Source organism: Hydra vulgaris, chromosome 03 (assembly GCF_038396675.1).
Source record: "Hydra vulgaris chromosome 03, alternate assembly HydraT2T_AEP".
NCBI classification, from domain to species: Eukaryota; Metazoa; Cnidaria; class Hydrozoa; order Anthoathecata; family Hydridae; genus Hydra; species Hydra vulgaris.
In genome coordinates, this window is record NC_088922.1 from 44,470,853 (window position 1) to 44,488,457 (window position 17,605).

The following is a 17,605-nucleotide window of genomic DNA, read 5'->3' on the forward strand; positions in this document are numbered from 1 at the left end:
CAAATAGTACTAGTGTACGATTCATTGGTGGAAGTAACTGAAAGCACCAATCATCTAAAAGCAAGGACCGAAGAAACTGGACTGGTAAAAGCAATTAAAAAAAAAAGTTTTTTGATTACTTTTGTCATCTAAGTACGATTTGATATCTTTGATTGCAATGGATGACAGGCAATTTGATATTGCACTTAAACTTAGTGACGCATAGTGCGCCACCGCTATTTTATTTTAGGAAAAATTAGTTGTCTCTTTTCTTATACAGCTTTTTTCATTAAGAATTTTGTTTAAAGACGTGATTTAATTAATACTTTTGTTAACCATTTTTTAAATATTTTTATAACATTGTCACTAAAACGTAGTTCCACCCGGGCTCGAACCGGGGACCTTTCGCGTGTTAGGCGAACGTGATAACCACTACACTATGGAACTGATGCGTAAATTTAAAAATAGTAAATTAATATTAACAATTTTGTAGGTCACTCAAGAAAGAAAGAGAGGGGGAGGGGGTTAATAATTTTGCAATAGTTACCAAAGTGGGAGGGAAAATATTCGATTTTATAACGCAACAGATTTTTTTTTTTAGTTTTAACCCTATTTATACAGGGTCTTGGAGGTCAAGTCTATACTGGGTTCATATAGACATAGGCTTCGCGCTCCAAGAGCGCGAAGCCTATGTTTTGGGAACCACAAAGCTATTGAACATTAAATTTTGAAAACTAATAAAGTAACCTAATTTAAATCATATTTAGCTATTTATGTTAAGCATTAACGATTTTTTCATGGTTAAAAAGTCACAGATAGAACACTGCCTATAGAAGTTTTGAACAATTTGACAAAAATTACCAGATAACCACTGAACCAGCATATACAAAAAAGTTGAAAAATTTTAGTTTGTATTAAAAAATGATTTATGTAGTGTTTCTTTGCAAACACCAAAATACTATAATTAAAATTTTTAAGTGTACTGAACTGCAATTACTTTTAATTTTTTTGATTTAGTGGCTTTTGTTAAAGATTTTCAAACTTTGCGTCAAATAATCTCATTTCAACATATTCGTTGTATAGGCTGGTTTGGCACGAAGTCATCTATATGCAAATGAACCATCGAAGGAACTTTTCTTTGGTAGGTCAGCATTCGCATAGAATTTCTATTTGGTCTCTCACTCTCAACATACTCATTGTCTTCGATGTCGCTGTCGTTATTAGATTCATCTACATAATCTAGTTTATAGAGGCAAATTTTAAAAGTAAAAGGCTTTTTCACATAATTGCAAGATTTCCTATGGCATCTTCTGCGGAAATACACGGTTCTTTACTCATATTTTCTCAATATGAGGCACCTCACAAGATAATGGACTAAGTCTTAAAAATGGAGTTATTAGCACTACTGTATAAAAGAAAGAAAAAAGATCAAAAAGAAAAAAAATTTAAAAAAACTTAATATCTTTATTTTTGACCATGTTATAGCTGTTTGTGCGAGACAACGACCGTTATAGCGTTTTTGAGAAAATTAAAGATGAAAGTTCGCATAATTTAAAAATGTTATAAATTCAGTTTGATGAAGGAGTTAGTGGTTATTTTCTGTTTTTAAATGCATAAATTTCAGTAACTCTTTAAAAACAAAAAAATAGAAACATAACTGAAAAATCAAAAAGGTACCAGCTCTTAATTAAATACAAAATTTTGTATCTGCTTTTCGTTTTGGGGCAAACTGGAACTATTTTTAGGGTTTTATTTATATGTCCAACTTGTTTGCTGTAAGAACATGTGGACGGATTTTTTTTAACCGGAGGTAAACCTATCGAGAAATCTAGATTGCCAACCGTTTCTTGAACTGTTTTGCAAACATTTGCTGCTCTGACCAAAAAATAAAAAGTAATTTAAGATAATTAGTGATGTTTTCATTGTTCAGAGCCTAAATATTAAGTCAAATATATCCGTATTTTAATTCTCGCAATGATGGTAGGTTAAAAAATAAAAAAACCTGGGCAAACGTTATCCTGTCAACTTGTGGCTTTGGACAAATTGATCCTTTCCCGCGTTCTGGGACAAAAATTCGGATGCTATCGTAAAGATACGATTGTCTTTCTGGTGAGAGAAGTTTAGGTTGTAATATTTGTGGCATGGTAATTTTTGAGATGAGTTGGTGTTGCCATATTAGGAATTCTACCTCGGCACTGTCCGAATCAATCTTACAAGTAATCACTCCAGGTTTATCAAATTGAAATGTGAAAGAGTGCCATTGCTTGATATTAGGAATCGTTTTAAAATTAGGTGAAAGCTGTTTTTGCCAATCATATGTTGGAACAAAAATTGAACCATTCTCGTCACCGACGATGATTTATTCAATTTTGAATTGGAGTACTAGCTTCTATGCATGCAACAAACTCTTTGACCAAAGCTACTTCACTTCGCCGAAACTTTGATTTCAGAATCCCAAATCCTGCATCTGGAGAGAATTTCGTGTGACCGACAGGCAAAAATATAATAGTTATTTTTTGGTTTAACCCAACAGCTACTCTCCAAGAGAAATACTACATTACAATGTTGTTTTTATTTTGCCCTACGCAGTTGTCAGCATGGCAATACAGGGTATCTTTGATAGAACATTTATGTTCAGCAAGGTAGTGATGAATCATACTCATCGTTGGTTTGAAATACTAGCAGAAATTTCGCAACAAATAGTTGTTTATTTGTTATAACTAATTTGGTGTGTATGAACATCACTGTCATGCACTTCTATTTAAATACAAAAAAACCGCAATACATAGTTAAATTTATGAATTAAGCGGGCTTATTACGTCAGCATTTGAAATCAATTTGTTTCTAAAGTAGCACCTGTTAAAAGGAATTCAACAAAGAAAAGCATATTTAAAATTATTTCTTTATTTAATCTAATAATTGTTTTATCAATCAATAATTGTTGGTACTACGATTAAAAACAAAAAATTTAATAAAATATTTGGTCACCATACTCGGTTTAAAGGGTTAATAAATAACATACAAATAAGTTATATTTTCAATAACTTCTTAGGATTTTCAACGATTATTGATCAAAAATAAAAAGTATTATATACTGGCACGCTAAAACGTTAATAGAACAGCATAAAAAAATAATTAACAAAGAGTTCTTTACTTCTAGAGGAGAGAACATTATCAAAACAGTTCTGATGAAGAGTTGGAACCTTTTCCACATTAAAAAAAAAAATCCTTTTTTACAACTACCAAATAATATTTTTTACAAAAAAACACCTAATATGTATTAAAAGTAATATGACAAACTGTAAAAAAAAAAACAATAATCTCGTTTTTGAATTTTTTGACCTGACTAACTATTATGTCAAATATCTCTGTAACTAGAAACTAAGACTTGGTTATTTTTCCTGTAAGGCGTCTCATATATTTTTTATTGTTTTCAGTTTTTCTATTACTTCTGAACATAACAATGCGAATAAACATTGCAATAAAAAAATGTGTTCAAGAGGTAAAATTTAGTTATAATCAATAAAAATGCTGCTAAGTGAAGTTTTCAAAAAGTCATGTTGGAGGGTGTCGTCGACAAGACCGCGATAAGAACACTGTGACCGCTTCAGTCACGCGGTAATATTGGAAATGGTGTAGTATACTATAATATAATGGTGTAGTATACTAGTATAGTATAATATAAAAAGTCAAAAAGTTAGGGTGAAAGCGGTTTAGCGCAAGAAAAATTATAGTGGTTTGAATTTATGTTGCGCCCTCCAGGCGTGACCCAGTATGAATAGAGTTGAATCTAGAAAAAACTTTCTTTCAAAGGAGATTTTAGTCACTCGCTATTTTAGTAATTTAGTCAATTTAATTCCAGATATTGCTCACAATATGCCTAAGGACAGAAACTCAGTCGAACAATTTTTTTAATTTTTAATTTTTTTATTTATGTTACTACCAGCCTTCAGAAAATAAATATTACAGAGCAATTTACATTACAATTTTAAACATAATAAGATAAAAAGATAATCAAAATTAACAAATAAAATTAAATCTACATAACTGTATAATATAACTGTGCATAATATATATATATATATATATATATATATATATATATATATATATATATATATATATATATATATATATATATATATATATATATATATATATACATATATATATATTATGTCATAATATATATATATATATATATATATATATATATATATATATATATATATATATATATATATATATATATATATATATATATATATATATATATATATATACAGTATGTCAAAAAAGTCTCACCCCCTGATGGTTTTTCAATAAAAACAAATTTTTATATGCTTAAATATAGATTTTTGACCCGAATTTTTTTTTTAAATATTGAATTTATATCATAAAACATTTTTATTACAAGAAATTAATATTCTTATACTTAAAACAAAAATTATCCACTAAATTAGAAAAAGTGTAAGTCAAAAAATCACCCCTTAAATAATTATTTTGCTAATATAAAATTAATAGTCTATTTGTGTGCCTTTTGCCTTGATGACTGCAAGACATCTTTTAGGCATTGAATTTACTAAGTTTTTAAGCCATTGTGTGTCAAATTTTTCCCACTCCTCAATGAGAATTGCCTTTAATTGCGACAAACTGGATGGTTTTTGATGTGCTACTTTAATTTTAAAAAGATTTCATAAATTTTCAATCGGATTTAGGTCTGGTGACTGAGGAACAGAATCTAACATCTTAGTACTGTTTTTCTTTAACCATTCAGTAGCTAACTTTGATGTGTGTTTAGGATCTCCATCCTGTTGAAAGATAAATTACGAGATAAGCCAGCACTTCTGGCGCTTGATCTCAGTTTTCGCTTCAGAATGTCAGTACAAACCTATTTTGTCATTATTCCATCAATGAATTCGAGTTCGCGAGTTCAACACCACTCCAAGCAAAAGAGTCCCAAACCATCATTTGACCTATGATAAGAGGAAAAAATAAGTTATATATTATATTGAAATTTTATAATAAAGCTTAATGTCACCTCCCCCATGCTTGACAGTTGGTCTCATACATTTAGGATTTAGGCGTTCACCATTTTTTCTCCATTTGCGTATGATACCATCAGAACCAAACAAACATATTTTTGTTTCATCGGACCATAAAACTCTTTGCCATTGGTCAATAGTCCAATTTGAATGTTTCTAAGCCCAAGCCAATCTTTTCTTTGATTCTTTTTACTCAAAAAAGGCTTTTTTGGAGCAACTCTACCTACAAAACCTTGATTTTTCAAGCGATTGCGAACAGTTTGAGGATTGACAGTTATACCATGATCTGTTTGTAAATCTTTCGCAGGCTTTGGTGCAGATAATCCTCGATCTTGTTCAACTTTTCGAATAATTTCTCTATCAATGCGTTGGGTAGTCTTTGCTGGGCGTCCTTTTCTTGGCAAATTTTTAACAGTACCCATTTTTTTACATTTTTTAATGATATTTCCTACACTATTAGGCTTAACATGGACTATTTTAGAAATAGTTTTATATCCTTTTCCACTTTTATAGTGTCCCAGGATCAGTTTTTTTACTGAATCATGAATTTCATATCTTTTCGCCATAATTTTCTTATTAAGAACCTAAAAAGAAAACAAACTTTGCTAAAAAATTAGTTGGAAAAACTTCTATCAATCAAATTTGATTGTTTTTGGCTTATTTTCTGCAATTTTACTAATTTAAACATCAGAAAAGTTAAAAAATGATTAGGGGGAGATACACTTTTTTGACTTTTTATAATTTAGTGGATAATTTTTGTTTTAAGTATAAGAATATTAATTTCTTGTTATAAAAATGTTTTTTGATATAAATTCAATATAAAAAAAAAAAAAATTGAGGTAAAGAATCTAAATTTAAGCATGTAAAATTTTGTTTTTATTGAAAAATCAACAGGGGGTGATAGACTTTTTTGACATACTGTGTATATATATATATATACATATATATATATATATATATATATATATATATATATATATATATATATATATATATATATATATATATATATATATATATATATATATATATATGTTGAACGTCGTAATAGCATAAAATAAGTAATTATTTTTAAAAATAACACGATGTTTTTTATTCTTAACATGCTTCGTAAAATTTTATTTACATTTTCAAAAGATTATTTTACAATAATAAAAAACTCTGAAATATATATTAAAAAATAGAAGTCTTTACAGAGAAATATTAACGGACAAAAAATTATACATAATAAACCAATATATTTATTACAAAATAACTTGGTAAATAACCAATAAAAATAACCAACTGCCAAAAAAAAAAATATATATATATATAAATAAACTGACAGTAAAATTAAATAGATAAGTTTATAGTATAATGTAAAGCTTGTTTATTAAGTGAGGGACTTTCCCACTTAATGTGGAGGGCTTCTTTTATCTTTAATTTGTGTTTGTTTGGGGCATTATCCAAAATCTCAAAAGAATCACAGTTAGCCAAATTTTTGCAATTAAGAGATAAATTTAAGTGTTTAAATATATGAGATTGTTTATCACTTTTAAGGTGCTCATTTATTCTAGTTGCCAAGTGTCTGGAGGTTTCTCCAATATAACTGGCATTACAGCCAGCGCAAGAAAATTTATAGACAACATGAGATTTAAGCAGTTTAGGAAGTGACTCTTTTAAGCAAAAACAATCTTGTATTTTATTAGTAGTGAAAATTAATTTTATTAGAATATCCTTGCAATATTTATGAACAATTTTTGAAATTTTCCTTTTAGTGTAATTAGAGTACATTCCAATGTATGGAAGTTTAAAGTATCTTATATTTAAGCTATTAACAATGTTAGACACAGATGGGTTCATTTTCTTATCAATATAGGATTTAATTTCATAGTCAATAATTTTTGTTGTGGAAATTTATTATTTTGTAGAACTAATGATAGATTCTTAATATCTTTATCAAAACCAAACCAAGAATTATTAATTTTAAATGTTCGATCAATCAAACACCGAACAAGTCCAAATTTGTAGCAAGAGGGAATAAAACTAAAAAATTTTTGTAAAAGACCTGTATACGTTTTTTTGTGATAAACTGAAGTCGTAAACGAGTTGGATTTTTTAATAAGTACATCTAAAAAAGCAATCTGGTTATCTTGTTCTTTTTCCATAGTAAATTTCAGATTTTTATGTTATTTATTGAGGTGTTTAAAAAATTCTTGAGCTTCATATTCAGAATTAAAAATAGCAATTATGTCATCGACATACCGTTTATAAAAAAAATGGTGCTGTAAAAGAGCAGTTATTGACCCATGTTTGTTCATGATAACCGACGAAAATATTAGCTAAGATGGGCGCTAAAGGAGAACCCATAGCAACGCCATCTGTTTGATCGTAATATTTACCGCCAAATAGAAAATGTGAACCGGATGTGGAAATCTGAAGTAATTTTTTAAATTGAACTTTTGAAAAACGTTTTGAGTTAGTTTTATCTTTAAAAAATAAATCAGTTGCAATGTTGATGGTTTCTTTAAGAGGAATATTCGTGAACAAACTTTCAACATCATATGAAACAATAAATTTATTAGTTACATTAATTTGTTTTAATTCTTCAACAAAAGAAAATGAGTCTAAAGTGCAAAATTGTTTAGGTATATATGGAGACAATAAATGAGAGAGATGTTTGGCAAGGTTGTAGTTATATGTTCCGATTGTTGAGATGATAGGTCGAAATGTTGGAAGAGAACTATCTTTACTAACTTTGTGCATCTTAGGTAACGCGTAAATTCTTGCAGGTTGAGATCCTACAGGATAGATTTTAGTGTAAATGTCTTTTTCAAAACATTTAAGCTTATAAAGTTTTCTAAGATACCCTTGTAAAGATATTTCTCTTTTTATAGTTGGATCCTCTTTTAATTCTTTAAATTTAGTCTTATTACTTATAATATTATGTAATGAATTTATATAATCAATTTTATTAAGAACAATTATACCATTTCCTTTGTCTGGTCGTGTAATAACAATGTTCTCATTATTCCGAAGTCTTTTTAATATTTTATGTTTTCTTAGACAATTTTCAGATGGAGTGTATTTGTATACACAGTTGTTAGCCAAATGGGAAAGTTCACTTTTAAGTTGAGGTTTTGAATCGTTGTTTTTCAGTTGATTATTAAGAAATTGCGAAATACAATCAAATTGAGCGAATACATCCGTCTTTTTTATAAACGCTGGTGGCAAAGCGAAACCAAGACCATTGTTTAGTAAATCAAGTTCATCATCTTGTAATGTATATGAGGATAGATTTTGAATAACATTTTGATGTTTAAAAGGAAGAACTGCTGATTTTGTGAGAGAACATAATTTCTTTTCGTGAGTTTTAATGATTGAAAGCTCTTTCTTTTTTATATTGTTTTTGATTACCATAGTTAAAAGATACCATTGTAAAGTTGAACAGTTATTTTTTACTTGAGATTTTAAATTTTCTAATTCGTTATCCAATATTTCTTTTTATTTATTCTTTTATACAAATCACTTTTAAGCAACCGCTTTTTAATCGAGATTATATCACTATGATTTGCATACGTTATGTTAAAACTTAGATATTTCGGGTAAACTTTAAATAGTTTGCAGTTTTCTAAAACATTTATGTCTAAGCGAGCTTTGTTGCTTTTAATATGAAGTTTTTCAAGTTTTCGTAATATGCAAAGTTAAACCTGCTTGTGAAGAGTTTGCTAAATCGTGAAATATATATGTTGAACGTCGTAATAGCATAAAATAAGTAATTATTTTAAAAAATAACACGATGTTTTTTAATCTTTTGAAAATGTAAATAAAATTTTACGAAACATGTCAAGAATAAAAAACATCGTGTTATTTTTAAAAATAATTATATATATATATATATATATATATATATATATATATATATATATATATATATATATATATATATATATATATATATATATATATATATATATATGTATGTATATGTATATAACCTATTTCGATAATTAGATTCTTATTTCATTTATATCTAATATGTTATTTTTATTTGTTTCTTGTAATTTTGTTTATTGAAAATTTTAACATGCATAATATTTATATTTAAAATTATTTCTTTGTTGTATATATTTTTATATTTAGGATATAATTAAAATATTTACTGGATTAGGTATCCTATACTTTTTAACTATTTAAAGGTTAAGAAACATTAAAAATAAGACTATTTAACAAAATGTTACCCGACTCTCAGAGACGGTTAACACTTTTGATGAAAAAGAAGCTCGTTTGTTGCCCACAACTAGATGGCAACCCTTTTTGCACCACAATATTTCTAAACTTTTAGAAATCCTTACATAAGTGATTACTGCAAATAAAACTAACCAAAGCTACAGTTAAGTGATCTAAAATAATTTTATTTTTTCGCTTGTTGCGTTTCCTGTGGAGACTTAAAGTGGTGACATTTTAATATAAAAATAAAAAGTATTTATAGGCTTTAGTACATAGACTTTAGTGCATCTTATAGCCTGCTCCTAAAAAGCAGTACTGCTGCATCCATTATCTAATAACCTGTTGCTGCAAGGGAGTGTTGCTACATCAACTGAGGGTTTGGGATAGGGCATTCCAGCCTGAATATTTTAATTCCGGCCGGAACCGGAATGCTTTAAAAGTCTCACATTCCGGCCGGAACGAAATTCCAATACATCCCTAAATTTAAATAAGTTCCTTGCCAAAAAAAATATTTTTTAAAAATGGAGCAAGGCTACAGGCCGGTGGCCAACATTGATTATCGCTTCATCCCGTTGGACACATCTAATAACTGAAATTTCTATATTGAATCAAGCGTTTCTTAGTATTAACATTTTAAAAATATGAACTTGCCCCTTTTTTACTCAGCAGTTTTTTCACAATCTATCATTTTACTTTCCTTTATCGTGCATTATCGTTTTCTAACGATTAGTCTATCGTTGATAATTAGTATTTTACGGAACAACTAAAGCGACCGAATGTTATTTAAAACTTTATAATAAATCTTTCCGTAAAATATCTCTGTCACGTTTGGTTAAAAATATAAACAGACAAAATGGCAGCTACATCGTTAAGCGATAATATTTGTTTAATTCATTTTGATGATATACCGAATAAATGCATTAAAAAATGCAGTACTAAAACTATAAAAAAAATATTTTGCACACGAAAAAGATGGCGCAAGCTTCAAAATAAAAATGGAGATGTGGCAAGATTTTCTTAACGCCATTCTTAATAACCATTAACGCTAAAACAGAAGAGGAATTCAACTCAATGGCAGATATTGTAGAAATGGAAAACTTTGCCATGGGTTATTTTTACCATCCAAAATGTTACGAACGTATTTGTAATGTTTTCAAACTTGAAAGAGCAGAAAATAATAAGCAGACAGAAAAAATTGACTGGGATGAACACCAACAAACTGAGCTAAAAGAATGTAGGAAAACTAATATCGATGATGAAATGCAACAATCGACATCTATAAATGCAAGCACTGACGAAGATCAGCCAAAAAGAAAAAAATTTCGGTGTAGACAATTGGGTGAGAGTAATTATTTGTGGCCAGATATATGCATAATATGTCAAAAGAAACAAAAATGGAATAATAACAAGGTAAAATTGTACATTATTAACTAATTTTATTTAATAATCTATAGCTAATACATACTTTATACCATAGTTTTTCTCAAAAATCTCTCTTTATTTTCATTTGTTTTATTTGGTTGACGTCAATGGTGCGAAAATAAGTATTATTAAAATTAAAAAGATAATTTTTTGTTTGTATTGCAAGCAGTTTAACAGGAAAATTATATTTTTACAATGTAACTAAATTTTTTTTTTTTAATTGCATTAGAGTATTTTTTTGATAATAACTGTTGAGAGGGTAATAACTGTTTAGAAATATTTATTTTCAATGCTGGTTTCAGGTATCTTTAAAACGAACGCTTGAATCGCTTTCAAGATCAGAAACATTTGATTGTGGGAGGTTAAGAGAAGCAGCCAACTATAAATTCGATGAAAATATTCTTAAAGATATTAACGGAAAGAATTGTGTTGCTCTTGAAGTTAAATATCATCGAACGTGTTACATAAGTTATACAAAGTGTTTAGCAAATCAACACAAAGGTCAGCCTAAAGTTCAATATTACAATAAATCTTTTCATATATTTTCAAATGAAATAATAATAGAAAAATTAATTAAAAAGAAGAAAATCATGTTTATGTCAAAGTTGTTTAGTCTGTTTATTTCAATCGTTTATCGTGAAGAAAATATTGATGCCAGTAATTATAAAGTGTCCCGTTTAAAGCCAAGGATTCAAGCAGCTTTTCCACAATTAATTCTCCACACACCTGGTAAAAGAAATTCAAGTGAAATAGTTTTGCTTGAAAATCTATCAAGTGGCCATTTTGCTGAAAAGAGCCTTGTTTATGATAATGAAACATCACAAAGTGAGTATTCTCAAACAGAACCTTTGTCAGATACAGATAAACCTCAAAATATCAACTATGAATTTGTTGATACGAGTAGGATATATAGAACAGCATTGCATTTTTGAAATATAATAAATACAACTCCTGATTTCTTTTCAACATGGCCTCCATTATCTTCTGAATTCTCATTTAAAAATATAGAGAACATTGTACCACCTGGGTTATTTAATTTTTTTGTTTGGCTGTTAGGTATTGATGATGAACCAAAAATTGAATCCTTTATATGTATAGAGGAAACCATTAAAAAAAAGTCTTATCTTTAATTCAAGATTGCATATATATAAGTTCAAATGGGCGCAAGCAAACACCTAAATCTGTGGCATTGTCAATGGCAACAAGGCAGATAACTGGATCAAAAGAGTTGATAAAAATATTGAGTGGTTTTGGTCATTGTATATCATATTCGGCAACAATGAGATATGAAACAGCATTAGCCTCCATCAATCTAAAGGAAGATGTAGTTTTACCACAAGGTAAGATTAAACAATATCTATGATGAAAAATAATTTTAACTATAAAGTGATCAAAACAAGGCTTTTAAAAGAGTTATCACCATAATATAAACAATAATATATTCAAAAAATCAAAATAAGTATATAATTTATCTTAATAATAGCTTAATTTTTTTAACGGGTTTATACAATAAATTTCTGGTCTTCTAAATCAAATTTTTAATCAGGAACTAAAGACACATCACTGTCAATTTTTTTTTGGGACAACATTGATTTTGGTGAGAAAACAAGATCTGGGAAAGATACTACTCATATGGCTAATGGAATCATTGTTCAACCTTTAAATATTGGACCAACCCAAGAAAAAAGAGAGGTATAAACAATGCGCAATGTAAGGGGAAAAACGAAAGGGACAGTTTTCACTAATTTATAAATACAATTTTTCTTGTCTAATCTTTGCTATATTAGGAAAGATATAGAAAAAAATGGATTAACGTTTTTAAAAAGGTAGCTGAATGACATCTTGCCCTTCCCCCCTCACATGGAGCACTGCATGTTATTCTTTCGTGCTACTAGAACAACAAGTTGGGAGCTTCATTTAGAATGTGTGAGGATGATGTTACCCTGGTATTTTGCATACGACAGAGTCAATTATGCAAGGTATCTCTGTCCTTACTGGTTAGAGATAAAAGCAATAGATAGCACGCATCAAGGTTTAAGTTTATTGTTTTTGCACTAAAAAAATAAATAGTATTGAAACATTGTGCTACATCTGCATGAAATTAATATATATTTTTGTATATATATTGTATATATACAGTATCGGACAAAACGAGTGCAACCAAATAATGCTAATTTAGTTTCTTTATATAAAAGTGCTGCATTTTTTCAATTTAGAAAAATAACTATGTAACTGTTTAGAGACAAAGTTCTTCTAGTTTTGTTCATCACAAAGTTCATTATTTGTACACGAAAACTAATAAATTAATCAAAAGTATTAAAAAAAGTTGATTTCCTTCTGGACAAAACAAGTGCAACTCGACAAAATTTTGACCAAGCTGTATTTCACTATTAATATTTCTTGGCGAATCCTTTTCTGTCGATCACAGCCTTGCATCTTCGAGGCATAGATTCGATCAGGTGATCAATCAAACTTTGTGGAATCGCTGCCCAGGCCTTTTGGATTTGTTCAAACAGTTGATCCTTATTACGAACACCTTCACGATTAATTCTGCGGTTGACAATATCCCACAGGTTCTCGATAGGGTTGAGATCCGGAGATTGAGGTGGCCAATCCATCACCGATAGGTGGTTGTCTTGAAACCACTGCTTGACTACTTTTGCAGTGTGTTTTGGATCGTTGTCCTGCTGAAAAACCCATTTTATTGGCATATTCCATTCAGCATGAGGTAACATAACATTTTTCAGGATATTTTTATACATGAAACGGCCCATTATTCCATCGTTTCAATGTATTGGACCTAGACCGTTAGCAGAAAAATACCCCCAGACCATTACATTGCCTGCACCATGCTTCACGGTCTTATGGCAGTAACGTAAATCGAGGCGTTTTCCGGCCGGTCGACGTACACGGCAAATGCCATCGCTCCCAATCATGTTGAACTTCGATTCATCACTCATCACAGGACAGTTCGCCATTTCTGAACATTCCAGTCAATATGAGATATAGCTAGCAGGAGTCTTTTCTTCTGGTTTTTTAGTGAAATTAGCGGTTTCTTTGCAGGGCGTCGAGAAAACAATATGGCTTCAACAGCACGTCGTCTGATTGTTCGGTCCGATACAGGCAGCTCTAATTGCTTTTGTATCTCGGCTGATGATATCCAGGGATCCTTCTTGAAGGATCTGACGATCATAGAATCCTCTCTAGAAGTGGTGGAACGCGGTCTTCCACCTTTGTTATCTGCTGCCAACTTCCCCGTAGAACGATATTTGGAGCATAGTCTTGATACGGTCCATTTTTTCACGCGATATTTATCACAAATACTTTTTTGTGACATTCCACTTCATAATCGCCAATAATTTTCTTTCTCAGTTCCAATCCAAGACTTTCGGGAGCTACTTTTGCGCTTGAAGTCATAAAAATAATAAAAATAATCACACTTCTCAAGGCTTACCGTGTTACATTTACGTTGTGATGATACAATAATGCTCTGTGGAGCACAACGTCTTAGTTGGATGTGGACTTTATTGATGTAATGAAACACTTGTTGTATTTCACTTCTTGTATTGATATTCTTCGATAAAACACTTTGATAAAACTCACTTCGATAAACTGTCTTGATAATACTGACTGATTGACTTCCATATACTGACTGAATTACATGTCGATTTACATGTCTCTTATATAGTAAATGAACCTGTGTGAACCTGTTCTGGAAGATTCTAGATGCTTTTTTTTCGATGCTTCTGGAAGCTTCTGGATGTGTCTGGATGCTTCTGAATGTTTCTGGATATTTCTGGATGCTACTGGAAACTTCTGGATACTTCCTTTAATTATTAAAAAACTTCCGTGACGTTGACACGGACCAGACTTAAAAAAATGAAACAAACCAAAAAAGTTGCACTTGTTTTGTCCGCTGCAAAATGGCACTTGTCAACGAAAATCTGCCTGTGTGCTGTCACCTGTCAGCTGATTGCTCATGTCATGGTATGGTATGACTCCAGACTCCTGAACTGTTTGCTGTGGTAGTATAGTTCGTTTCGTTTTTAAGACACGTAAAATTAGGAACACTTTTTAGCATTGTTCGATGTTGGTTGCAAATGTTTTGTTCAATACAGTATATTTATAACTACAAATGTTTATATTGTACTCATAATTACATTATTCTTTTATAATTTAACTCCCTTTGATTGTTTAGAAGATATATTTAAAATCCTATTATTACACAATGTGTGGTTGTTTTAAGTTACAAATATTTCGCGGTTACACTTTCATTTTTACACTGTCATTTTTACAATATTGCTTACATTTAAGGCCTACTGACGGAGTTTAATAATAACTGGACAGTTCAACGTCAAGCCAGTTCTTTCTCAGCTATTGCATGTGATCAGGCAATAGAACAAGCGTGTAATAGAGATTGTAAAACCAATGGAGGCATAACAGGCAATACCCTCAATCGAGGAGCTGTGCAGAGATGGATTCTATCACAACCAGAAAGATTGTTAATTGCCCAACAATGTAAATTACTCAGTGGCTATGTTAAGAAATCTAGGTATTTTTCAGTATTTTTATTGGTTTCTTTCTGACTTGTATACATGTATCAATGTTGTAAATCATTCTTTGCAATCATTGTAATCGTTCACTAGTTGCAACCCTGCTCCAATCTGGTCCAGTTTATAAAGAAATTAGGTAAGCATAACAGAACGTCTGATGAGTTCCATTCTTAACCTAAATTTTTAGTTGTTATATTATTATATTGTTGTATACCATTTTTACTAGTTAATATGATCTTATAAGACAAATATTGATTTCTGATTTTAAGGGTTCGTAAAGATTTGGATGTAACAAGAATTATGAAAGATGAAAAATCAGTTATTGATGTAATGAAAACAGTTTCTTCAATGATTAATTCATTTGAAAACGAAGTCAAATGATCTGTTAAATATTGTTACTGGGATTGTTGCAGATAAAGAAACTAAAAAAGATCTAGATCGAGCTTACCAGATAGGAGACAAAAACTGTGTTGATGTGGAGACAAAAACTGTGTGGATATTCCTAAAAACAACGCATTAATTTTGGACGGTATGGCTATATTGCAAATAGTTAAACCTATACCCAAAAATTTTGGGAAACTCAGTCGATTGATATTCACTATGGTAATGAATTTTGCTCTTAGGCATAAGTCAAATATAGTTGACTTTGTTACGGACAGGTATCGAAATATTAGTATCAAACACGCCGAGCGACAAAGACGAGCTGAATCTGGTGTCCAGAATGTTACTATATTTGGGCCTTTATTAAAAAGTACCGAAACAATGGAAGAAGTTTATGAGTGTTGGCAGCAATAAAGAGGAATTGGTTAAGTTTCTCTTGGAAGAATGGAAAAGTTATGCAATAAATGAAATAGAGATATTTATTACACATGGTGATAGCACATACTGCTTCAGAAATTCGATTTGTACGGAATTGTCCGAACATCGTAGCGACCAAGAAGAAGCTGATACTCGGTTATTGTTACATTGTAAGCACGCTTCGGTTTCATATGCTCATGTTATACTTGCAAGCCCCGATACAGATGTGTTCGTAAGTGCATTATACCATAGTTGGTTCATCTCTGCAACTCTTCATTTTGAAACAAGATGCGGAAACAAACAACGTATCCTTAATGTAAATAAAATCGCAAAAGAAATTGGTTACGATTGGTGTGATGCAATGATCGGATTGCATTCCTTTGCAGGTAGATTTAAATTAAATTTTATAAGTGAAATCATTATCTTTCTTGCAAAGAATTTATTTCATGCACTATTTTGCTACTATATCAAAAATAATGTATTAAATTGTGCAGTTTATCTAAACTAATTTTGTATCTGAAAACGTAAATGTTTGAAGTGTTTCTACTTATTACTTAGGTTGTGATGCAGTGTCTGCTTTTCAAGGAAAAGGTAAATTATCTGCCCTAAAGACGGCAGAAAAGAAAAAAGAATATTGTCCAGCATTTCGAGGTATTGGAATGTCACTAGACGTATCAGATGACGTTGTTAATGGCATACAGAAATTTGTTTGTCACCTTTATGGTGCAAGCAAAGAAGATGTTGTCAATAAAGCACGATATTACTTGTTCAAAATGGGCAAATCTACAGAAGAGATCCTCCCTCCAAATTATGATTCGTTTATTTTACACATTAAACGTGCCAATTATGATGCTTACATCCGAAAAAATGCATTGAAAGGTATATTAAATGTTTCTTCGCCCGATGGCTATGGTTGGTCTTTAAATGGAGACCAGGTAAACTTGGTTTGGACAACAATTCCACCTGCACCCGATTCCCTTCTTGAATTTGTTCACTGTTCTTGCAAACTTAATTGCGTCACAAATCGATGTTCTTATAAACAAAACGGAATCACATGCATTGATCTATGCGCATGCGGTGAAGCTTGTGAAAACACCTCGTTTGACGAAAGACTCTATGATGATGATGATGATGATGATGAAACAGAGTCAGAAAGCAATCTTGATGAATAAAAAAATAGTTGACATTTCTAGTATTTTTTCTTTTTTTAAACTTTAGGTGTTCTACTTTTTGTTACACAATATATGAGTACAAGATTGTTCAATTGCATCGACAAAAACAAAACTTATTATCTTGAGACATGGCCGGCGAGAATAGATATCAAGAAAATGGGGCGGGGGGGGGGGGGGAGCGTAAGTCTAAAATGGTTACTATTCCAAATTTGCAAGCTGACTTGACAAAAAAGTTTAAACTTGCAAATTAAATGAACTAAAAAGTCCACATTTGCTAACTGAATGAACAAAAAGTTATTAATTGTTACCCACCACCACCACCACAATTAGCATCGGGTCTATCCTTGAGAACAATGCATTTTAAGGTCAATGTTGTTAGAAAAAATGTATTCAGCGTTTAATTTACTACAAGTAAAATATCACTTTC

General features: G+C 30.3%; 2 protein-coding genes and 1 non-coding gene across 4 annotated transcripts; 1 reads left to right on the plus strand and 2 right to left on the minus strand.

Annotated features, from left to right (window-relative positions):
* Positions 1-353: 353 nt before the first annotated feature.
* On the minus strand, positions 354-426 carry trnav-aac (transfer RNA valine (anticodon AAC)). Its single transcript has one exon. It is a non-coding gene; the product is annotated as a tRNA-Val (tRNA).
* Positions 427-5,059: 4,633 nt separating this feature from the next.
* LOC136078705 (uncharacterized) lies at positions 5,060-5,590 on the minus strand. Its single transcript, XM_065794493.1, has one exon. It carries the CDS (start codon positions 5,588-5,590, stop codon positions 5,060-5,062), a length of 531 nt encoding a protein of 176 aa, XP_065650565.1.
* Positions 5,591-10,039: 4,449 nt separating this feature from the next.
* On the plus strand, positions 10,040-17,263 carry LOC136078186 (uncharacterized). Of its 2 annotated transcripts, XM_065793350.1 has the most exons (4): positions 10,055-10,643; positions 10,958-15,344; positions 15,478-16,392; positions 16,565-17,263. In XM_065793350.1, the coding sequence occupies exons 3-4, from the start codon at positions 15,984-15,986 to the stop codon at positions 17,176-17,178; spliced, it is 1,023 nt and encodes a 340-aa protein (XP_065649422.1). In that variant the 5' UTR covers positions 10,055-10,643; positions 10,958-15,344; positions 15,478-15,983; the 3' UTR covers positions 17,179-17,263. The 2 variants fall into 2 exon arrangements, 1 of the variants encoding a protein (XP_065649422.1); XR_010637594.1 differs by lacking the exons at positions 15,478-16,392; positions 16,565-17,263 and having other exon boundaries at positions 10,040-10,643; positions 10,958-11,995; positions 12,202-14,878.
* The last annotated feature ends 342 nt before the right edge of the window (positions 17,264-17,605 follow it).